Source organism: Natator depressus, chromosome 2 (genome assembly GCF_965152275.1).
Source record: "Natator depressus isolate rNatDep1 chromosome 2, rNatDep2.hap1, whole genome shotgun sequence".
Classification (NCBI taxonomy): domain Eukaryota; kingdom Metazoa; phylum Chordata; order Testudines; family Cheloniidae; genus Natator; species Natator depressus.
Window position 1 is genome coordinate 69512685 of NC_134235.1, and position 25386 is coordinate 69538070.

The following is a 25386-nucleotide window of genomic DNA, read 5'->3' on the forward strand; positions in this document are numbered from 1 at the left end:
CCTGGAGGATTTCCGCTCCATCCCCAGACATGTTAACTGACTTTTCCAGTAGCTGTACTGGCTGCGAATGCCAGGGCAAATTAATCATTAAACACACTTGCTTTTAAACCAGGTATAATATTTACAAAAGTACACTCACCAGAGGTCCCTTCTCCGCCTTCAGGGTCCGGGAGCCCGCCTTTGGGTGGGTTCGGGGGGTACTGGGTCCAGGGTGATAAACAGATCCAGGCTGTTGGGGAAACCGGTTTCTCCGCTTCCTTGCTGTGAGCTATCTACAACATCATCCTCATCATCATCTTTCTCGCCCCCAAAACCCGCTTCCGTGTTGCCTCCCACTCCTTGGACGGAGTCAAAGCACAGGGTTGGGGTAGTGGTGGCTGCACCCCCTAGAATGGCATGCAGCTCATAGAAACGGCATGTCTGGGGCTCTGAACTGGAGCGGCCATTTGCCTCTCTGTTTTTTTGGTAGGCTTGCCTGAGCTCCTTAATTTTCACGCGGCACTGCTGCGGGTCCCTGTTATAGCCTCTGTCCTTCATGACATTGGAGATTTTTTTTTTCAAATATTTTGGTATTTCGTCTTTTCGAATGGAGTTCTGCCAGCACGGATTCATCTCCCCATACAGCGATCAGATCCCATATCTCCCGTTGGGTCCATGCTGGAGCTCTTCGGTGATTCTGGGACTGCACAGTCTCCTGTGTTGATGAGTTCTGCATGGTGACCTGTGCAGGTGAGCTCGCCACGCTGGCCAAACAGGAAATGAAATTCAGAAGTTCGTGGGCCTTTTCCTGTATACCTAGCCAGTGCATCTGAGTTGACAGCGCTGTCCAGAGCGGTCACAACTGAGCACTCTGGGATAGCTCCTGGAGTCCAATACCGTTGAATTGTATCCACAGTACCCAAATTTGACCCGGCAAGGCCGATTTCAGCTCTAATCCTCTCGTCGGGGGTTGAGTAAAGAAATCAATTTTAAGAGCCCTTGAAGTATAAAAAAAAAAAAAAAAAAAAGGGGGGGGGTGGGAGGAGGGCTTCGTCGTGTGGACAGGTGCAGGGTTAAATGGAGATAACGCTGCTAAATTCGACCTAAACTCATAGTGTAGACCAGGCCTCAGACTTATTTAGGTATGGTGCTCTGAATGTTGCTCTACATTAAGGTGATAGTTAATTCATTCTTTTAGCTCCAAGTGACTGTATTCCATTGTGTAACTAGATCATGGGATTAATGTAAGTATCATACACAACATTTTTATGCCCACTAACAAGATTGGATCTTTTACTCCACAGTATGTTACTCAATCATCATTCTTGCAACAATAAGCAACCAAGCAATGGCTATTAAAAAAACTAAACCAACAAACAAAATTCTGTTAAGTGTGTAAGTGCTTCCTGATAAAAATATATTTGGTAACCACTAGGTTACAAATGAAGGAATAAGGGTTGGCTGCCTAATGGATGATTTTTTCCTCTCTTGAATATCCCAAATTTTGGCTATTTTCTTTTAAAATAAAGCTGATTGTTCCGAGTTAATACTGTATTTGGATGGGTAATATCTTGAAGACCTGATACGTGGTGTTCTAAGGGAATTGTTCTTCTGATCCTACTAATTTGTTTATAATATATAAAAAATTTTTAGAACGGACCTGGTAGGAACACGCTATTGTGCACAAGGCCTGGTTTTGGTTCCTGGTGCTTGGTTATCTTGGTCTCTGGCACTTCAGTTGATAAATGAGAGACGTAGCCTGCGGATACTATGGTCTGTGACTTCTGATCTCAGCTGATTGAGATTGATCTGCTCAAAACTTGGATGAGAGGCCTTCCAGGTAAAAGTGTTCATGAAAGGCATGCAGAGTTTTTCTGCTTAGATCACTGGCTTAAACCCAGCAGGGGTCTATATTGACTGAAAATAATTTTCATCAGCTTGTTTGGTGGTATAACTGAAATGAAATATATTTGAGTGCACTGACAGGGCAATGTGTGAAAGTTTGAATTGCTACTTCCTGTCCTGTACTTACTCAATGGATGACTAGGATTCTTTGGCCTAACTGTCTGTATCTTCCCAGGAAACTAAATTATCTTTTAAATTGGGTTAGCTTATTTTAGCTACTTACGGAGCTTCAAACTAGATTTTAAATACACATTTTAAGCAAAGGTTCGGTAACATGCTGAATAATACTATTCCAGACTGTTCTAGTCACTTGTACTTATAAGCCATAATCTTTCTGTGTTGAGCATTTCTGTGCACAAACCAGGTGGGAGCGGAGACTACATTTCCAAGTGGCAAAAGTTTCAGTATTTCTGTGCTTATCTTTGTGGTCATGTCTTGGATAAAAATATAAAAATCCCTACCAAGAAGTTCACCAGTGCATCTTCAAAAAGTGCAGTGAAATGCCTTGTTGCTTGGCTTGGATCTTTCTGCTTAAATTTTTGGCTACCAGTCATCAAGCAAACTATAGATACCTATAGGACAATTTCTTGGATGCTTTGTATATTTCCAGCCTAGCATATGGGGATTTTGCTTGGGGATCATGCAGCTAAGGCCTGATGCTTAACACAGAGTTCTTACAACTTAAACACATGAAGTTATTTGAAGTGTATACTATACATCCTCTTTTATAGGAGAAATAAAAGATGAAACATACAGAAATCCTGTGTTGTGTAGCATAACCTGTCATTTTCTCCCAATTCCTGATGAGCAAATTCATAGACAAAAAGGTTAATCTCTTAGCAGGTGGAACAGGTTTAGATCAGAGTCTGGGAGCTCTATGAAAGTAGCATATTCATCCTTAAAGGGATTTGAGGGTAGGGGGCGGGGGGAAGTATGTCCCTTTTCTTCGATGCTTAGGGTGATTGACTCCTTCTGGGAGTTCAGCTGCCATCATTTGGCCCTTCTGAAGCTATTCCCCTGCAAAAAACAACCCTTCAGAATCTTGCTTTAAAAATGCAAATCATTCCAGTAATCATTTATATTTATATCCATATCCCACTAATCTGTAAAAGTTTAATTTTCCTGTGACTGGATATGGAGATGGAGTTGTCATCTGATAATCTAAGACAAGTAAAGTGCTGCCTTGATTCTGTTTCACAAGATAGTTTTACCTCTAGAAGCAAACTAGATAGAAAGTGCTCTCTTAAATCTGATTACTCTTTGGAAAGATGTGTTGTAAAAGAAAGCTTATTTAGGCATTGGATGATCTTGGTCTCAGTTTGACATGTGGTAAGAATCGCTTCCACATTTAACATTTGAGCGAGGATGCATGCCACCTAAGGAAAACCTCAATCCTTAAGAAGGCTCTATCTAAAGCACATATGTGCAAAGTGTCAGGCCCCGCTTCACCTGTTTATTGAAGGGGAATATGTTGTCTTTTCTGCTCCCAGTCGGCTTCTAGACCTAGAATATCCATCTCGGAGGGAGAGCCACAGGGCAGGGCTAGGTCGCCCATCTCCTAACACCCTATCAAAAACCAAACGTGTGTAAGCTGCTGAAGTGAGTGCCGTGAAAGAAATATCAACACTCTTCTCAGGATCAAAAGAAATTATCGCTACTCTTCTAAAGAAACAACTGCAATGGTAAGTGACTAGGATTCTAGTACTACTTCTGGGACAAATGTTATGGGTAAGACTTCCTCCTGAAGTCTTTTAGTAAGTTGTATCTGCACTGGGAAAGTGAAACTTACTATTGTCAGTCTCCCAGGAGCATTTCATGGTCTCCAGTAAAATTCAGTTAATTTTAGTTAGAACATTGTGAAGGCTAATTTCTCCATTGGTAAAGGAAGTTCAAATGATAGTCATGCACAAGGAGTCATTAGGGTTGCCAACCCTCCAGGATTCTGCTGGAGTCTCCAGGAATTAAAGATTATATCCTGTAATGAAACCTCCAGAAATATGTCCAACCAAAATTGGCAACCCTAGGAGTCATCAAAGAAGAAAATGGTCTTCATCCAGCTGCATAATCGAATGATTATCCTACTATAAAGACAAAATGTATAAGCAATCAAAAAGAAAATGAAACATGTTTAACCAAAAAGAGAAAAGTAACCCATGAATCTGTTCCAAGCTCTGGGACCTTGTGCTATTCCAGAGGGGGTGAACTGTCATTGAGCTTTACTAGTCTAACAAGGATCAACAAAAAGAGATTATTTATTAGAATTCTCTGACATTATAAGAGTGTGGCAAACATTTGTTTATATTCCTCATCACTCATTATCTGGATATGTTCCAAAGGAGGAATATTTATGACCATGATGCCTTATAAAATGCAGGACTCTAAAAGTGGATATCGCAGCCAGCCTTACCAAAAGTAGATGCAGCAACTGAATCTTCCCAAGTACCTATTTTATACTAGTTGAAGAAATCCCCTCTAGTTGAAGAAGCATTGTAGAAAGATCTCCTAGACAAAAGTAGAAAAAGGGACACTGGTTTCATTAAAACTTCTTTTTTGCTGCTACAAATTTTGATAGGAGTAGAATTATGAACTGACCTAAAGGAAGTTATTGACTAAACATGATCAACGATTAAGTCAACAGCAAATATCACTAGCTTCATATTTTATAATGGACATTTATGTTGATGTATACATTGAGATTTCACTCTATAAAACAATATGCACTACTTCAATAGAAAGATTATCTGCTTTCCAAATTTTTCATTACAAAATTTACTGATGGGAAAACTTGAGGCACGAAAAAATATTGTGGCAGAAGAAATGGAGAAGGGAAGTCTTCCCTTTATTCAAAACTTTAAAGCCCACAGTGGAATCGGTTGAGATCATTCTTTCAAAATCTTTGTTTCTATTTTATCTTCAAGGTCTAGATACACCTTGTGAAGGAGTCCTAAATTCTGGAACAGAATCTGAAGGGGTGACAAGTCTAGACATAAATATTTGCAAGACCCAGTGCTTGAATCACAAGTATTTGTTCTCCAGAGATAATCAGATAGGGAGAAATGTGTTTTTGCTCATCTCTCTCAATGAAATGGATGAAAACATCAACAAATTAGCTTTTGAAAATTTGTATCTAAAGATCATGTAATACACTAATTACCTCAGTTTTTATTCATGTAGTCTTGTACTCCAAAGTTGTTTCTGAGCTCTGCTTGGGTTTTGTGATTGAGTATTTAATGCACTATTGCATTAGTTTGAAGCTGAATAAATGTACAAGATGAAGTATCAACGAGAAATGTTATCTGCAACATCATTAGCTACATCTCTAATGCTAAACCTATGGCATCCATTGTGGTAGTGGATGCATAGTGTTACATGTCACTTTAGATTTTAAGGGTCACTTGCTTTCACAGTCTTACTAGTATTACAGTCCACTCTTCAGATTGTCTTCAGTTTTATATGTATTCCCCAAAATAGCAGTATTAATACCATATTTGATGGGAAAGGGGACACACTGGAGTTTTTAAGACTATATTTGCTTATAAAATCAATAATAGTCTAGAATTAATAGTAACCAAGATGTCAAATGTTATAGAAAAAGAATTAATTATAAATGCCCCCAAAAGCATTTAACTCTTAGAGAAAGGCCAGCTGAAGTGATTTGGGGAGAAATTGCTATTTTATTCAAAAATAGAGGTATAAAGTGTGTATAGTATAAAGAAAATGTGAAAATTGACTTAAACGTTTTGCCTTTGTCCTCTAACCATATGAGGTAATAGAAACAAGAATTTACATGTGTATCTTGTAAAATTATATTTGTCACTATAGTCCCATATTGAATGATACAATTTTTCAGTTCCTTACCTAGTCAGCTAGTTTTTGACTGTTGTTCGCAAACATAGTCAGAAATTTCTCCCAAAACACTTCTGGGAACAGCATTAACAATGGAAACACCTTCCTGGATTGGCCAATATATAAAAAGTACCTTTTTAATTTGATAGTCTCTTGAAAACTCAAAAGCACGTCACCATCTTGGAACTGAGGAGTAAGAATAGTTGCACAGGAATGTCAGAGGTTATTAACAATGAGCCACATGTTAATAATATCAGAAAGCAGTATTTCAGCCTGTCTCACAAGAGGCCACAGGAATTGTTATTGAGCAATGACCTTTAATATCTTGGCAATGCAAATACATATGCAACATGAACATTAATTGGCTAAATTGACAGACTTAGCACTCAAATATAAACTTTCAGAGAACTGAAAATAGACTAATGCAAAACACAATACTCTATTTTCTTAACAGAAGGGGCTGTCTATGTTCAGCTATCCAAGATTTCTAGTACATGTTTCTCTTAATTGTCTTATAGACTGCTAAATGATCAAGAGGAAATCCTTATAATACTGTGGCTGTAAGATGGTTGAAGGGATAATCCTTTTTGGACCCAAGAGATCAGAACTGCTTCACTATTACTTACCAAAAGAGAGGCTCTTGCAAACCAGGTTGCTTTTCTATATCCAGTCTCCTCCATATAAGTTTGACTTCGCAGTCATCCTGTGAGATCCTCATCACTTAGCCATAAATTTTATATGCTGATGTTCGAAGATACAAACAATAATGTATGAAAAAGGAACCAAATACTAGAAGAAAAAAATTGATACTCTAGCAAGGACTATCTATGGGATTATATCAACATATTCAAAGTGTAAGAGTCTGTTTTGAACAGATATATAGATTCTGAGGATTAATTCTGGAATCTGTATATTTTCACACTGTAAGATTCTGAAAAGGTGTAAATCTGACCTAGAGGTGTGTAGGAAATATTTTTATCTTGTCTAAATCTTGTACTATAGGCAATTGTCAAATGCTTTTAAGAGACGTGAGTTTTTAATTTCTTCTTTATTTTTCAATACTTAAACAATATTTTTATTAGACAAGAATGCTAGAGCCAAAGCTGTTTCTATGGACTATCAATATTGGATTCATAATTTTGCTTTAAAAATATTTTGTGTATACCAAAGCTTAATTTCCTTTTCTTAGGCTACAAGAAATTGGCCTGTCTTGGCCTTAACATAGAAAGGGTAAAGTAATAGCACAGCTGGATGTGCAAAGGACAATAAAATCTCCAATGCTTTTTAAAACAAATAAGTGTTTTGAAATACCAAATTGTTATACTCCTTATTAGGATTTTTTAAAATAAGAGCCTCATTGGAATCTAGCATCGGCAGTGACCCAGATGGGAATTTAGAACAAAATGGAATAATGCTAGCCATGTCCAGAAATAATCAACCACCTTCATATCTGTTTGTTCCCAAGCCACTAGCTTGTCTAGATTTACATACCGCAAATAAATACATCTTGAAGATTCACTGAAAGGCTTTTTTTATTGAGACCTTAGTTCTTAGTTTTTGTGCTTCCCCTGCTAAAGTTAATGATATAAAGAACATCTCAAGCAGTACAGGCTGTGCAGCTCCCTGGGCTGTTTGTGTTCATGATATCATCTGTAGAGGGTGAAACACAGAACCCTGATGTGACAGGTTTCCTGCAAGAGGAAATAATTGTATTTAAAACATGTTTGTAATTTTTGAAGTCTACTTGCATATGTGTTTTCTTAGGATGACGTTCTTTTCTTCCGGCTACAGTATTTGGTCTCTATGCAGGTGGAGAGTGAAGAGGTGGGGAGCTGAATTTTACCCCCATCAACTGAGGGGTCAGGATCAGGGACTACTGCAGAGCCACCCAAACACCACAGGCTGAAATAGCCCCTTTAGATCAGATGTGCAGTACTGTGGCTCCCTGTCATAGCCTGTTACTGGGCCATCATCAACACTCCTTCAAAGTATCTCATGCAGTGGACACAACAGGAACTTCTGTGTGACTGTTGAGTGCCCATGCCCAGCACAGCTCCCGTGTTAGCCTTGAAGATTTGGAATTTTAAGATACATTTTTTTAAAAACTTTATTTTCAGAAAAGGCTTTGGGGCAATTTTTGAGAGCTAAACACTTATGTAAGTCTATAATTCTGTGTGTCTTCCTCCACCCATCCTAATCAACTGTTATAAAATGGATAAGATAAAACATGTCTAGAAGTTATGAAGGTACAGTGCACAAACAATGGCTTTAACTTTGGTTGTACAAGATCCATTTCTACTGCAACATTTGAGAAACTAGACCAGTAACATTGGTGGATGATGGAGGTAATTGATTGTTTTTAAATATATAATTAAAAATTCTGTCCTTTTTTCCTCCCCACCGTTTTGCTTGTTCACTTTATACATTCTCAGAGGTAGAAACCATGGGCCTGGTTCTCATTTATATTAAAGTCTCTGGCAATGAAAAGAAAATGAGAATCAAGTGCCATGTCTTTGTGTATGTGCTAAAGTGGGACTATGATCTTGATTTTCTGGACCAGTCCAAAATAAATAATAACACTAACAAAGGAAATAAGCAAGATAATTGTGTAGTCATCATTTTGGAAAATATTACAAATTGATATGAATCAATGGAATGACTCGTGAGTTAGAACTGCAAGGTTCCATCCTTGATTTGGAAAGCCATTTCAGATGAATCTCTTGGAAGGATGGTACTCAGTCTAAATCAAACTTGCTCCAGTATCATTCAGCTACTTCTCTATGTGATGGAGTGGGATATTACTGTATCAAATTGTGAAGGTTTTAATACTTGTGTACTGTGACCACAGTTGTTTGGACTTGCCCAAGGGCAGGCTGTTGTGCTGTGCTCCAGACAGCTGCCATGCCTGGGAAAGGTGTTGTACATCTCACTGAAAGGCCATCGCTGACAGCTGTTGACTTTGACTCTCATCTACAGGCCCGCCCCTCATGGAATAATGGTTGTTCTACAGAGCGCCCAGAAAGGGATTGAGGAGGACAAGCATGACCAGTGGCTATAGCACTTTATAGTTTGCACATGTGGCACAGAGACAGAGGCCCTGTGTAAGATCAGGGTTTTACTCTGTGCAGGAAGGTTGACTGCTACACATAAGGACTTGCAGGACAGAAAGGGAAGGAGGGACTCTGCCCAGCTTAGTCTGTTGATGCACTACAGACTCACAGAAAGAGTGAGCTCATACTATGGGAGGGTGCATTTTAGGACTTCAGGTTTGTTTTCAGAGATCTGTAACTCTTGATTGGTTTAAGAGTAAATATGGTTAAATTCTTCTGCTAAAGCCTTTGTTCTTCACTTTTCTGTCATGTTGTGTCTGATGGGGTTAAACAAGTAGGTCCTAATTGCCGACAGCCTAGGTCGAGTCTGGGGGATGGCAGAGAAGCAACTTGTGGGGCTCAGGAGGATTCAGACACTGGTTTCTGGACATTGGCATCCCACATCCCAGAAAAGGGTATCAGACAAAGTCTGAGCCTGGGATTGTGTGCGCTAGACCCCCAGACCTAGTGAATAAAATCTTTCCAGACCCAGTTGGCTTGGAAGCACGTGACTCAGTGATTGGGTCCACTCACTGTGGACTAATGACTATACAGTGAGTTACTAGGCCAGTTTGTATCACCCTCTAATTGAGGGTTTAAGTCTATGATATTGATAAATAGAAACATTCCTTCACACTCTCTCTGCTTGTGTCAAGGTTCCTTCCCTACTCTGAAGTCTCGGGTACAGATGTGGGGACCTGCATGAAAGACCCCCTAAGCTTATTCTTACCAGCTTAGGTTAAAAACTTCCTCAAGTACAAACTTTGCCTTGTCCTTGAACCCTATGCTGCCACCACCAAGCATGTTAAAGAACAGGGAACAAGCCCACTTGGAGACTCGTCCTCCCTAAATATCCCCGCAAGCCCTACACCCCCTTTCCTGGGAAGGCTTGATAAAAATCCTCACCAATTTGCATAGGTGAACACAGACCCAAACCCTTGAATCTTAAGAACAATGAAAAAGCAATCAGGTTCTTAAAAGGAGAATTTTAATTAAAGAAAAAGTAAAAGAATCACCTCTGTAAAATCAGGATGCTAAATACCTTACAGATAATCCGATTCAAAACATAGAGAATCTCTTTAGGCAAAACCTTAAGTTACAAAAAGACGCAAAACCAGGAATATACATTCCATTCAGCACAGCTATTTTACCAGCCATTAAACAAAAGGAAATCTAAAGCATTTCTAGCTAGATTACTTACTAACTTAAGGAGTTATGAAGAGCATTCCTGATCTGTTCCTGGGAAAAGCATCACACAGACAGACAGACCCTTTGTTTCCTCCCCACCCCCCTCCAGCTTTGAAAGTACCTTGTCTCCTCATTGCTCATTTTGGTCGGTGCCAGCGAGGTTATCTTAGCTTCTTAACCCTTTACAGGTGAAAGGGTTTTGCCTCTGGCCAGGAGGGATTTTATAGTTCTGTATACAGAAAGGTGGTTACCCTTCCCTTTATATTTATGACAGCTTGTTATATCAGACACATAATATAATAATAGATATGGATACAAGTGAAACAGAAATTAACCTCTTTCTTTCTTCAAAGTAAACACCTTGGTCCAAATTGGCGAATGTTTAATTTTTATTTTTGTACTAATATTTCATTGATTCTTATGGAAACTCATACTTTTCATGAATATGGATTTTCATAGTCTTTGTTTAATTAAACTACTTTGGCAGGAGGTGAAAAATGAACTTAAACTCCCTAGATCCTTGATTGACAGGTGTTTTTTGTTTTTTGTTTTTTTTACTTCCAGTGAAGTTGTCTGAAAGGGAACATCCTGTTTCTGTTGGATTCATGGGGAGAGAATAAATTAACAAAACAAATTTTTCATGACTGCTTCTTCAAATTCAAGCTATGGAAATGTAATCGTTACAGTTTAGAGGGAAAGCATATGATTACAAATAAGCTGTGACAAAATCAAGTGTAGTATGGCTATCATTGGCCCAATATGAAAAAATCAGTGCAATGTTAAATTATTCTGTGCTGTATGTTTGTGGCAGGTGTCTATTTAAACACCGAGGAATTCTTCCTGTTGCTATGTTATAGATAACTAGAATTTTAATTTCTGATATTCTTGGTGGTCCTACCAAACTCATAATGAAAGTATCTGATTCCATTGAATAAACTGATACAATTATAAGCACATTCTCCATATTAGCAGAGCGTTGGGTCAGCGTTATCTAAGTATTTACTTGGCACAGTAAATCTTAAATAATGCAGAGAGATTTTTCTAAATGCTCCTTTAAAAAAAATATCAAACCACAATGGTAATCACATTAGGTGTTAACAAAAAGTGAATCACATTAGGCATTTGTTAGACCCAAATCCTTTTCTAGTTTCATTTAAGGCAATGACTAAGTGAAATATGTCTCGTCTTGATAAGCAGCTTATGTATTTGTCAGTGCCAACATTCTGACAATAACTTAATTTTTTTCAGCAAAGTTCTTGGTGTTCAAAAAAAATAAAAAGCTTAACGTTAGAGAGCAAAGGAAATTGAATGACTAATCCATTTTGATGGCCAAAAAAACACTGGAAATGAAATTAATCAATGATGACATCTTGTTTGTAGTGTCAGTATGACTAATTGAAGGATTTTAGCTCAGATTAAATTGAATTTCATATTAAAACAAACTAGTTTATGTGCTTTCTTGTGGTATTAAAGTGTAATGGAGAGATGTGACATAGTGATCATTTTTAAAGCATTTATTCATTTATTATATTACAGAAGAATATTTGTATTATAGTCATCTTTGTGTAGTATTCTGCAGAAATTATGGGAAAAACAAGCAGTGTGGTGTGCAGGTCGAAGAGGCTGCTACAAATAAGCTGTAGGTTTCTTTCTTCCAAATGATACTGCAATGGTGCTGCATTTATCGTCAATCGCTTATGCTGGAAGTGGTGTGGAGGTACAATACAGTGATTTGAACTTTGGATATGTTTTGGCCTTTTGAGGGAGAGGTACCCTAAGGTATTTGATTAAAGAAAAACCCAGCAAAGCTCTAAATGCCTCTTTAAAGTTTCTGGTATATGAAGCATAGTAGAGAAGAAATTTTCATCTCTCTCCAAAAGAGGTTATATCAGCTGAAGTCTCCATGAAACTCTGTTTCAGTGCTGGTTTCATACTACATCAAAAGTTTGTATCAAAACTCTTGTGGGCAACTGAATTACATTTTTGGGGAGCATTTGATCACTTAAAAATAGCCCCAAGGAGGTTTACACATCTTGTAAAATAGAATTATACTGTCAGCTTTGTATTCAGAAATTCTTGAGTTACTTATGGAGTCAGAAAATGAGTATACCAATAGGAGGTGGCACACAATAGAGAAGTGGGCGTTTCTGTTTCCTTCAACTCAGATTCTTTCACGTTCTATCTTTAGTTCCATAGCTCCTGTTTGTTTTTCCTACTCCAGGAAGAGCAAGTCAGTTCAGGAGGCTATTCTGGGTTAGGGTATTTTTTCTGTTTTCTGTATGGCTGAAATTTTGATGGCTATAGTTTTTTATTTTAGACTTTATCCCTCCAATAGTTCAGCAGTGGATTCACAACAGCACCTTTATACTACTGAAGTGATCACTGCGATTATTTTATTATTCATATTACCATGTAACTTGTGTAGCCTGTCTCTAGTCATATAGTGCCAGGTCATGGACCAGATGGCGATCCCTGGCTATAGTAATGGGGCTTTCCCTGCATATCACAAAGGCTGCATGTTGCTTCAAAGGCCTTTACCAGCTCACTTGGATGAAGACTGCAACCCTGGGCCATAGACAAAGGTTGCAAAATGCCACAAACATAGTAAGAAGGAAGAGTTTCTGGTATTCCTCCTTGATCCAACCATGTGATGACCCCAGCCCATAAATCAGAGACATAATGTAAAACAGAACTTGTCTGCTCTTCCACACCCCAAAAAGTAAGCAGTAGGAATACTGATGTTCATATTGTGCCTTTAGGGAGCCTCTAGCTCATGTGGGCATTGTGGGAAGCTATCCCCCTCTCCTCTTGTCTCCTCTGCAGTTAGATTCTGAAGGAGGAGAACAGGGATCTTCTCTGCTAAAACTTTTCAAAGTGTCCCTAACCACGATTGTCTTCACTAACTACAGCAGACACTCTGAAAATGTGTCTGGAATCTCCTCATGTCACTTCTCTAAAAGAGATTTTTTTTAAAAAAAGTAAGATTTTTTGTGTGTTACCCATGTGCATGCCATTGCATTTTCTTGGAAATACTTCCCTTTCCTATTTATTTCAGAAAGATAAAATGGCCAGAAGTGCCACAAGCATCAAGAAACAACAGAGGCTACCAGCAGAGGAAGCATGGAAGGCTGCTGGGAGTGTCTGGTAATATGCTTGCCAGATCCTACAGAGGAAGGGCAAGAAGAAGCCATGAATGAAAAAGGGGTCGTAGTAGTTGGTAGGTCAGGCATATAGACTGGCTACCTCTGCTTTTCCCTGAGACCTTGGACTAGAGCAAGGATCCCCTGTAGGGATGATGAACAGGTTTCATGAGTTATGACCATCCCTCCTCCCCCTGAATCTTTTTTCTTTTTGTTTTTTCTAGTCCTTGTGTTTGCAGAGATAATGTAAAAAATGAACTAAATATGCAGTGATTGACAGCTTGAATAACTCTGTGTGAACTTCCCATTCTTCTCAAGCAGGGCCCTGTGGACTCTTCAATTTTGTTGCCATGGAATCAGGTTTTTCCCATGATGCCATTAAATGGAGAATTCTGTCATCTAATTAATTTATTCTTCTGCATCCAGGCATCCATTGTTGTTTTTTTTTTTCCCCCCCGTCTCCCTGTCCTGCTGGGACCTGCTACCTCTTGCTCTCCCAGCTTCCCCTCAAGGTGAAGTTAATTGAATTATAGTATGTCCATCCTGCACTGTTCCATGGAGATGGACAAGGCAGTCCCAACCACCCTCCCTTTCTTTCCCTCTCCGGTAGATCCGTTTCTTGCAGCCTGGCTTTCTGTTCTAGTGGATTCAGATCAAAATGCATATCAGAATGCTTGAGACCTACCCACAATACATCAAAGAGGCTGTTGCAGTAGTTGGCAAAGTATTTTGGGACATGCATAGAGCTAATAATAGGAAGGAGCACTAAGCTGTTTCAAGAGCTAACATCCATCTTTACCAAAGAAATGCATGGAATTCTTCAAGCAAAAGCTTATAAGTTTACAAAACCAGAAGATTGTTTTATTAATGGCAATACTACGAACATGAAAGCCCTTAAGTATTATAGTTAGCGTTACTGTGAATAGTGAAAGCCGCCAAGCCTCATTATAATTTGAGGAAACATTAATAGCTCCCTGTATCTTGAATATTGTCAGTGTTGGGATCTGCTGCTGCTGTTAGTCAATTCAAGCCATTCTCTTTTCAGTGATGCAGTCCGCTGTCAAATTCACAACATGGCTGCAGATGTCTGTGAACTTCTCAGTATAACTGGATGAAGGTTGAGATCCACTGGATTTAGAGACCTCCCAGATTAAATCAACCTGTGACTGTACCCTCTCTATAGACGAGGTTGTTTGGTTTACACTTGATATGGTTTTTCAGGGAAGAAAAAATTCTGTCCTTCCCATCTCACCTCCCTATAGACATCTTGTTAAATCATATAATCCCATATTTTCTGTTTTAAAAGTCAATAGCCAGAAATGTATAATCTAAACGAAAATTAGCATCATTTTGTATGCCACTTCATCAGCAATTTGCTGCAAAGCTTTGATTATTGTCAGTACAGATCTGCATATTTCAGTAAACATGAATCTAAGCACCAAAGTCAGAACCCTCTGGAAAGTTCTACCTATATGGGTCTAAGCATATTGAGATTTCAGGTAAGGAGCTGTGGCCCAGAGTTCTGTTTTTGCAACCTCCAAAGCCACAAGGTTGGAACTCCATTTGAAAATTTCAGTCAGTACAGAATAGTACACAGGGCTTGCCCAAAGAATTATGTGGCTATATAAGCAGTTGCATAACTTCTGCCTTTTGATGGAGCAGTTGAGACGGAACCAGGCAGTGATAGAGGATGAAGGAAATGCAGGTATCAGGGACCGCCTTTTATAGAGCCCTATGGGATCAGAAGCCCTGATGGAGGGATCTTGGAAGCTATGCAGGACATAGCTATGTGTAACTGCTGAGAGCTCACAGGAGAAGCACTAAGTACTTTAGGAGCTCCATTTGAATGTAGTTAGGGGCAGGCTGACCTTTCTCCTGCACACTTCAAGCATGATGCAGCTGTGGATGTTCTGGAGCATACAGACACTTAAGGCACAAGACTGGGTATTGAGCGTTTTAGGCTGCTATACTGCCTATAAAAGGGGAAGGAGGCTTGTGACAGGAGAGTGGTAGAGTTTCTCTGCTGTTCTGGGCTTTGCTGCATAATCTAGGTTCAATGTAAAACACAACACAGGCAACATCTGAGACTGCAGGAACTTACTAATTTAAGCAATTTTTCTTGAAAGGAGTGTGTTATACCTGTGCTCTGAGATCAGCATTAGCTGCACAAATTGATTTTGGATGAAGTTTAAAATGCTGGTTTTGACTTGAATATCTCTAACAATATGGATTATCTGAGAAACCGCCTGTTGTCCCTTGTGATACTGCTGCAAGGGCTTCTGTTCTGGCTTCAGAGCTTACTGCACCTCTGTCCCCTTCCTGTTCCCCTAAGGCATCAGGCCTCATGCCTTTACCTCTCCTGGGGTCAAATTCCTCAATTCTCCCACGCTTATACCAGGTCCTGGGCTATAGTACCCTATGTATGAACTATGCTCACCCATGTGATCTGACTGGATTTGGCAACTGTGATTTCCCCTTCAGGAGTTTGTGACCAGTGGTGTGTGTAGTGATCATACAGCTTCCTTAAAACAAAAGAATTTAGGGAAACAAAGCATTTAGGGAATAAGGATTTTAAAACCATCTACGCACATCTATTTTACCTTCACCCCTACCATCCCCTGCTGGTAAGGCCTAACTTCAGTCACAGAAGGTGTCTGTCAATCTGGTTCCCCTGAAGAACTCCCTAAAATCTTGAGAAAGAGTGAGTCCTTTTTAGTCCAGTCACAGCTTTTTGTTCTTGTCAGTTCTCAGACTTTGCCCCTGCTTGTCAAACCCAGTTCTGCAAGATAATTGGAACAGGAGGTAGAATCTCTAAAGTTAATGGTTCAGGGATTTGTCTTTTAAGCCTTTATTTACTCAGAGGTGGCTTATCTTGAGTCATTGTTTCATGTCCTGCTTGTTCTTACTAGTCCCCCACATTAAAATAGACTAAGTTGTGCATACAGGAAAGATTCCAATTACATACCAGGTTTCATACAGTATGAGTTATTACAGAGCTGCTCCTCTTCTGTCACAATTTCAATGAGACTGCTCATGTGCTTAAAGTTAGGCTCATGCTTAAAAAACGTACTGAATAGGAGCTGATTGAATGAAATTCTTAATGAGGGGTCTTTGACTCTTGAAATCACTTTCTCCTCTCCTATTTGGTCTGTCAGAACCGGAGTTGGTGACTTTTAGGGCACACACTGGAAAACATGTCTTCCCATATTTTTTTCCTTTTGAGAAGGGAGTTTGTGGGGAAAGAGCTGGTTTTAGGGGATGATGAAAGGGGAGTAGTTTGAGACCAAGGACTTATTGAACTGTTTTAATTTTTGTGCAACGCGCAGAGCATAACATGGATACTTTATAAATGTGAATAAAGACAGTAATTTAAAAGGGTTTTTTGTGTTTGTTTTTTTTTAATACTTTATTAATTGTTCAGCAAGGCATATATGATTACATTTAGAAAATAATACACCATTCTTTTTTGACAGTGTAAACTGATATGCATAGGCAAATATTGATGTATTTCAGTCATCTCTTCTGTTTCTGTATCTAGTACAATTACAGCATGCTGACACTCTTTAAATGTGTTAATTACAAATGAGCAAAGGTGTGAAATCGAAGTTTTACTATATTTAGCTGAATTTGCTTGTGTTTAAACAATAGACTTCTATTCTGAAATATATACCCTTTCTTCCCCTCCCTCCCCCCTAGATTTGAGTTCTGTGAACCTGCCTTTGTAGTTGGTAATTGTCTGGAGATCGCATCGGACAGTCATCAGTATGATCGGATTTATTGTGGAGCTGGGGTCCAGAAAGATCATGAGAACTACATGAAAATTTTATTGAAAGTTGGAGGCATTCTGGTTATGCCAATAGAAGATCAGGTGATTCACTGACAATTTTCCGTTGCTGTGTTTTGATATAAGAATCACACAGTTTAACAAAAATGCTTGTCTCCTGTGTAGGCTATAGACTTAATTTACTTGCTTTTTGACTAATGATCCTTGTCTGCTCAACTACAGCAGTACAGTGTGAGTGTGAAGATGTTTTACAGTCTTTTAAAGTGATCCTAGGGGCTATTTGAGTGTTTTGTTTTTATGTCAAACTAGCCGGCCATTTCACCCAAAAGTCCATATTTGCAAGGACACCATTAAGTCGAAATCTAGTTAGCTTAAAAAAAAAAACAAAAAAAAAAACGCTGAGACAAAGGGTGAAATCCTGGTCCAGTTGACATCCATAGCAAAACTCCCATTGACTTCAGTGGGGCCAGGATTTTGCCAAAAGTACTGTAATGTGCTATACCTGCCCCAGAGCATCCTTGATTATAAAACAAAAAAAAATCCTATCCTATTTTCTTTAAAAAATAATTTTCTCTTCCCTATTGTGTGAAAGAAAACTCAGCACAGATTTATCTAGTTGACTGTAGGGGAAGCAGTGACATTAACTATATACACAAAGTGCTGTCAAATGCACCAAGCAGGCAGACTAACAACATTGAATTTTTTAATGATCTCTTTCAGACATTGTTATTTTAGGTGTTGCTTGTCACAATAATAGGGAAAATATTTTCAGCCAGGAGTGTAATTTAATAATACAATAGTTAGCACCTATATCATTTTCATCCATAGATCTCAAAGAGCTTTACAGGCAGAAGTAAACGTTATGATCTCCAGTTTACTGATGGGGGACACTGCTGCAGAGAGATGAAGTGACTTGCTCAAGTTACTGTCCCTCTACAGCCAAATTTTTATTGAAATGTTTGAGCTGAAGATTAGTTTGCAAGTTACTTGGTAGTTAACAGTCCTCACTAAAGGAGTTGCCTTATAGTTGCTGCATAGCTTCTTCAAAACAGCACTGAAATTGTTTAAAAACTTGTATCATTAAAATATGCTATCGTATAGGTAGCATAATTGGGTGCTTTCTAAGTTGATAGGCATATCGTGTTACTTTCACTAGTAAACATTTATTCTCTCTATATAGATAAACTAAAATATTTTCAAGGAAAATTGTTAATCTAATTAAATAGAAGATTCATGATTCATATAAGTACACTTTTTGCTAATATTTATGAATACAGGAGAAAGTGAGAATTATCGTGATCTTGGACTTGCTGGTTTCACCCTGGACCAGTGCTAAGGAAAGCCCGGCTAGATTAACTTAATAATAGGGGTGTGTGTGTTCATTTCTCCTATTTTTCAGACACCAATAAAGCATCTTTAACAATACCTCCTCTAGAGAGATGTGTAGTTATGTGCCCACTACTGTGGTGGTTAGACACAGTTTGTGTCTAGGCAGCTTAGGGTTTTCAGAGTATGATCACGCAAATGCAGATGAAACTGTACTAAATCTTTCTAAATGTCGCTCTGCTTTCTTAGTTTACAGTAATATTAAATGTAAATAATTTGGACATTTGAACTTTAAAAAAAAGTTGCCAAAAGGGCATTGTTGTTAAAACGTAAATACATGTCAACGCTCTTATTTTTTTTCAGAGCACAGCAAAATGGGAAATGGCTGAATATCATTTTATAAAGAATATAAAATTCAGTTTTGGCAAGAGAACAGCTTCTCTGAATTACATTTGAAGCAAATTAAAATGGCAATGTTATAAACTGACTCAAACTGAAGAATGGTGGGTGTAACAAACGAACAAACCAAATGAAATGATTTACTTAACTGCTGAACTTTGTCTTATATTTTTGTTGTTTTTATGTAGCTAACACAAATCCTGCGAACTGGACAGAACACTTGGGAAAGTAAAAACATCCTCGCTGTTTCATTTGCTCCACTAGTACAACCCAACAGGAATGACAACAGCAAACGTGATACTGTGGGACTGCGTAAGTGTCAGCTGTTGTGGCCTTTCCTTTTTGGCACATCTAGTTTATTGTACCTGAGCTGGTATTCCTGTCCACAGAGTGGGGAGGCTGTGTTATACAGACATAATGCAATAGAATGGGAATGTACTGTTCAAAAAAGCCCCTCTGGTTCTGATATATAACATTTCTGGCTTGTGTTCAGTATCACTAGGACACATCTCTCTGAATCTAATTAAGTTTATTATTTTTTGTATTTTAAATTAAAACCATACTGTGAGTTTCCTGTTCTCCGCCCTCCCCCCCTCCCCCCGCCCCTCGTTTTTTCTTGTGGACATTCCCAAAATCCGATTGTTGACATCTCCCCTCACATTCCGCCAAGTCCACTTTAACTAAGCACAAATAAAACATAGACAGTTAATACTTGATGTTGCAGGGGATGGTGAACATATGCCCCTTGTGCTGCCTTCCAAAGAGCAGTGAAACATTGTATAAATTCCTCTTCTCCCCCAGAGTGGAAGGGAAGGGCCAAAAGCACCACATGCCTGGTGGCAAGCCTCTGTGCCTCCCTGTATCTTGGGAAGGGAGGCCAGAACATTTCAGGGACATGGAGATGCTTAACAAATGGTGATTGGGATTTTCTTTCTAATTCAATCACTTTGGATCAGATTTTTTTTAAAGGTATTTAGATGTGGTGCCTAGTGGGATTTTCAAAAGTGCCCAGTTGCTCGTCTCTGTTCAGCCATTTTTACACACTTTACACCAGGGGTGGTCAACCTGAGCCTGAGAAGGAGCCAGAATTTAGCAATGTATGTTGCCAAAGAGCCACAGTAATACGTCAGCAGCCCCCCCTAGTTCCCAGCACCTCCCACCCACCGGCAGCCTCCTCAATCAGTGTCTCCCCCTCCCTGCACCTCCTGATGAGCTGTTTCATGGTGTGCAGGAGGCTCTGGGGGGAAGGGTGGAGGAGCAAGGGCACTGCAGGCTTGGGGAGGGGGCGGGAAGGGGTGGAGTGGGGGCAGGGCCTGTGGCAGAGCCCAGGGTTGAGCAGCGAGCCCCCCCGCGCGCCCGCCCCCCCCCCCCGCCAGCACATTGGAAGGTTGGCGCCTGTAGCTCCAGCCCCTGAGTCGGTGCCTATACGAGGAGCCGCATATTAACTTCTGAAGAGCCGAATGTTGGCGGCCCTGGCTTTACACTATCCTCTGACCAGGGTTCTCAATTTCAGGCTCTCTCCGCTACCTTGCTTCAGTTCTCATGATATAAATTCATTTTTTTTTAAATTCTCTTTCCTGCCCAGAGATATAGGCAGGGGGAAAACCTACTTCTTGTGTTCCAGATATAGTACTTTGAAAGAAAGCAGTATAGGGAGCAGAAAATATATTTTTTTTAAAATAGACTTTAAAAAAATATTGCAATTTATGGGTACCAATCTTTAAATGAAGTGGTGTTGGCCTAGTATAGTTTTGAGTCACAGAAAATAAAATTAGTACAGAGCAATAGAATTCCATTTTTAACATTTAGTATTTTAAAATATATTTTCTATAAAGAGGCACCTTTTTTAAATTTCAAGTTGCCCAATTCATAAAAGGAGTGGAAGAAGAGACCGATCTAATCAATGCATGGAATAGGTAGTTACTTGTAACTATGTTTATCTATTACTGTGGAAAACACATGCTACAAGAGAAAAGTTTGATATGCCTATTCAAATCCAATAAGAGTATGTAGATAAATTTTTCTCACCGTCTGAGTTGGCTTAGATCAGTAATGCTCAGACTGGCTCTCGAGCTGCAAATGGCTCTTTAATGCATCTCCTGCGGCTGTTTGCAGCACATGATATTAAAACACTGTGTGATTTAGTTATCAACCAATCAGGATGCTTTTATGATCTTATTAACCAATTAAGTTATTAGCTTGCCTAATATCATGGAGTAGCCGTGTTAGTCTGAAGAAGTGGGTTTTTTTACCCACAAAAGCTTATGCCCAAATAAGTCTGTTAGTCTTTAAGGTGCAACTCACCTAAGTTACTAACTTATTTGCTGTAAGAAATATATAATTTCCTGCCATTCACACTATTGTGGCTCTTTTGGGTAATACTGATTAATAATTTGGCTGAGGTCTAAGTATCACTGGCTTAGTTCTTTCATACAGTGAAGTAAGGTTTTTTCTCCGGCTTCATGATCATGAGAACGGAATAATAACCAGTAACTGTTACACAATATAACACTTCCCATCTCTCAAAAGCCTCTGTAAAAGACCCCAAATATTGAGGGCCATTCTTTTTAGGTAACAAATCTGAGGAACTGTCCCAGATTGAGGTGTCATTACAGGAGGTTTTGGAACAAATTGATAAATTAAACAGTAATAAATCACCAGAACCAGATGGTATTCACCAAGAGTTCTGAAGGAACTCAAATGTGAAATGGCAGCATTATTAACTGTAGTAAGTAACCTGTCATTTAGATCAGCTTCTGTACCAGATGACTGGAGGATAGCTAATATGACGCCAATTTTTCAAAAAGGCTCTAGAGGCGGTCCTGGCAATTACATGCCGTTAAGCCTAACTTCAGTACCAAGCAAATTGGTTGGAATTATAGTAAAGACCAGAATTTTCAGACACACAGATGAGCACAATTTGTTGGGGAAGAGTCAACATTGTTTTTGTAAGGGGAAATCATGCCTCACCAATCTACTAGAATTCTTTGAGGGGGTCAACAAGCATGTGGATAAGGGGGATCCAGTGGATATAGTGTACTTAGATTTTCAGAAAGCCTTTGACAAAGTTCCTCACCACAAGTACTCCTTTTCTTTTTCCCTCACCAAAGGCTCTTAAGCAAAATAAGCTGTCATGGGATAAGAGGAAAGATCCTGTCATAGATCAGTAACTGGATAAATGATAGGAAACAAAGGGTAGGAATAAATTACCAGTTTTCAGAACGGAGAGAGGTAAATAGTTGTGTTCCCCACAGGAGTCTGTACTGGGACCAGTATTGTTCAACGTATTCCTAAATGATCTGGGAAAAGGGGTAAACAGTGAGGTGGCAAAATTTGAAGATGATACAAAGCTACTCAAGATAGTTAAGTCCAAAGCAGACTGCGAAGAGCTACAAAGGGATCTCCCAAAACTGGGTGATTGGGCAACAAAATAGATGAAATTTAATGCTGATAAATGCAAAGTAATGCACATTGGAAAACATAATCCAACTATACATATAAAATGATGGGATCTAAATTAGCTGTTACCACTCAAGAAAGAGATCTTGGAGACATTGTGGATACTTCTCTGAAAACATCCACTCAATGTGCAGTGGCAGTCAAAAAGGCGAAGAGAATATTGGCAATCATTAGGAAAGGGATAGATAATAAGACCAAAAATGTCATATTGCCTCTATATAAATCCATGGTATGCCCACATCTTGAATACTGCGTGCAGATGCAGTCACCCCATCTCAAAAAGGATATATTGGAATTGGAAAAGGTACAGAGAAGGGCAACAAAAATGATTTGGGATATTGAACAGCTTCCATTGAGGAGAGAGTAAGAAAACTGTGACTTTTCAGCTTGGAAGAGGGACGACTAAAGGGGGATATGATAGAGGTCTATAAAATCATGACTGGTGTGGAGAAAGTAAATAAGGAAGCGTTCTTTACTCTTTCTCATAACACAAGAATTAGCAGTCACCATATGAAATTAATAGGTAGCGGGTTTAAAACAAGCAAAAGGAAATATTTCTTCACACAATGCACAGTCAACCCGTAGAACTCTTTGCCAAAGGATGTTGTGAAGGCCAAGACTATAGCAGAGATGGTGAGCTTTGTAGTTGCAGAGTTCTTTCAGAAATAGTTCATGGGCTATAGTACAATGCCCAAATCTCATATTCAGGGTGTACCAGCATAACTGGGACCTCAGTCTTGCAACTCAAACTTCCTCTGATGAAGCCTAAGCACATTTGAGATGACAGAATCAGGACCCAGGGATCTTTTATACGATTTCTTGTCTTTTGACAGGTTGGAGTTCCTCAGGGAACAAAAAGGTAATTAGGATGACTTTGAAGGAGGTCCATCACCGGTGCTTAGCTATACAAATTAACATAAGGCCATTGGCTTGTTCTTCCACCATTCACAGTACATTTCAGGGAAAGATGAATACCGAGATATCCCATGTTTACAATTCATTTAAATGATAGGATGTTCTTTTGACCTCTGAATTATCAGATTACAGCATAGACAGGGACTATTGATTATATTGTCGACCCTACTCATACATATGTAAATACACAAAAACACAAACTTCTCCCCACATGTCTTTTGAGGGTTATATATTTTTCAAAATGTTTAACCCTTTCTAGCCATTCATCACAGGAGGACTCACTGAGCAATGCTCTTCTCCTCCCCTGGATGGATAACTTTTGCTTTGCCTTTCCCCTAACCCCCTCCTCCCACAAGAGCTTCATAAGATTTGCCGAGCTACTATAATATTTATAGCCCCGTTCTGGACCCATCAGTTTTGATTCACACACCTCCTTATACTCGCCACCTGCACACCACCCCACCTCTGAATGCTCCTGGATCTCCTCATACAAGATTGAGCCAGGGCCAGCATCCCAGTCCAGGCCCTCTTCTCCTCACAGCCTGGTTTTTGGATGGGGCTCAGGGGTAGACAAAGCATGCTCCAAACTGGTATGACAAATCCCTAACCAGAGCAGGAGGGCATCCACCAGGGCCTGTTAGCAAGCTAAATGGAAATGCTTCATCTCATGGGCATTACCACCCACTGAGTGCGATATCCATATCTATTGTCCTCCACTACCTTCTTGAGCTCAGAATGTCAGGCCTGTCCCTGAGCTCTATACGGGTCCATCCTAGCAGCACTCAGTGCCTTTCTCCCCACTATGGATAGCACTTCAGTGTTACACACCCTACCACCATCCATTTCATGACAGGTCTCCTCAATACCTTCCCACCAGTACTCAAGCCCCCTTAATCTCATTCTCTTTGCCCTCATGAAGCCCCTCTTTGAGCCACTAGCAACACACTACCTCTCCCTTCTCTCCATGAAGGTGATGTTCTTAGAGGCCATTACCTCAGCTAGATGCATCAGTTAACTGGCGGCCATGATGCCTGACCTACTCTGCTTACACAGTGTTCCACAGTGTTCCTTACAGCTATACCCTGAATTCCTCCCAAAAGTAGTGTTGGAGTTCCACCTAAATCAGTGCATCAACCTGCCTGTGTTCTACCTCAAGCTGCATGCCTCCCACGTGGACACAGTCCTACACTCACTCGACATCAGCTGTGCATTGCATTCTACATTCTTCTAGCCCTGTGCCTTTCGTTCTTCACCAAAACTATTTGTAGTCTTCCTGACTGATCCAAGGGCCAAGCCCTTTCCTCCCAAATGACTCTCCAAATGGATCGCCAGGTGCATCCATGAATGCTACACGTTATCCAATGTACTGCCGCCTGATGGAGTCACAGCACACTCTGTGCAAGCGGACGTCTTGTGGCAAGACATCTGTCATGTAGCAACATGCTGCTCCATCCACACGTTCACATCCCACTACGCCATTGCCCAAGCAGCAGCTGCAGACGGTGCTGTAGGCCATGCTATACTACAAACTACTTCCTCTCACGTCCTCGCACCCACCTCCATGCTGATCACTGCTCTCTACTCATCCACATTTGGAATACATAGGGACCATCATTCGAAGAAGAAGAGGAGGTTACTTACCTGTAACTGCAGGCTCTTTGAAATATGTAGTCCCTATTTGTAGTCCAGTATCCGCCCGCCATCCCCTCTGCTGAGGGCTGGACTACTCAGCGGTAAGAGTGACACTGGAGAAGCGTTGACCCGCACGACCCTTGCTGGGAGCACAAGGGGATGCATATGCAGGTCAACAGACACTGCTAAGAAAACGTTCCAGCACATGGCACGAACACGCATCCACGTTTGGAATACTAATAGGGACCACACATCTTGAAGAACCTCCAGTTAAAGGTGAGTTTCAGAATAGCAGCCGTGTTAGTCTGTATTCGCAAAAAGAAAAGGAGTACTAGTGGCACCTTAGAGACTAACCAATTTATTTGAGCATAAGCTTACTGTAGCTCACAAAAGCTTATGCTCAAATAAATTGGTTAGTCTCTAAAGTGCCACTATTACTCCTTTTCTTTCAGTTAAAGGTAAATAACCTCCTCCTTTTGAAAATGTCTTATTCCAATCTGTAGAATAAATATCTTTAAGTGAAAATGATTGTGGAAGGTGTATCATTTTTTTTTCTTATACAACTTCAAAGCCCATTATTGCTGCTATTTAAATTTAAAAAAACAAGTGTCCATTTGAGCCAACCAAAGGCTCTCTCAACATCAAAAGCTTATCTAGGGTCTTATTCTCTTATCTAGAGTTGAATTTTTAAAAGTCAAAATGTGTTTAGGTGCTTGGTGTTAAC

General features: G+C 39.7%; 1 protein-coding gene across 4 annotated transcripts in view; it reads left to right on the plus strand.

Annotated features, from left to right (window-relative positions):
- Positions 1 to 25386, plus strand: part of PCMTD1 (protein-L-isoaspartate (D-aspartate) O-methyltransferase domain containing 1) — an 85577-nt gene that overhangs the window by 54544 nt on the left and 5647 nt on the right. For 3 of the 4 annotated variants that reach the window (XM_074944400.1, XM_074944397.1, XM_074944398.1), the window contains 2 exons: positions 16844 to 17015; positions 18845 to 18968. In XM_074944400.1, the coding sequence (XP_074800501.1) occupies positions 16962 to 17015; positions 18845 to 18968 (178 nt within the window). In that variant the 5' untranslated portion in view covers positions 16844 to 16961. Of the gene's footprint in view, positions 1 to 3442; positions 3567 to 16843; positions 17016 to 18844; positions 18969 to 25386 lie in introns of those variants that run through there. The other variant, XM_074944399.1, reaches the window with a different exon arrangement.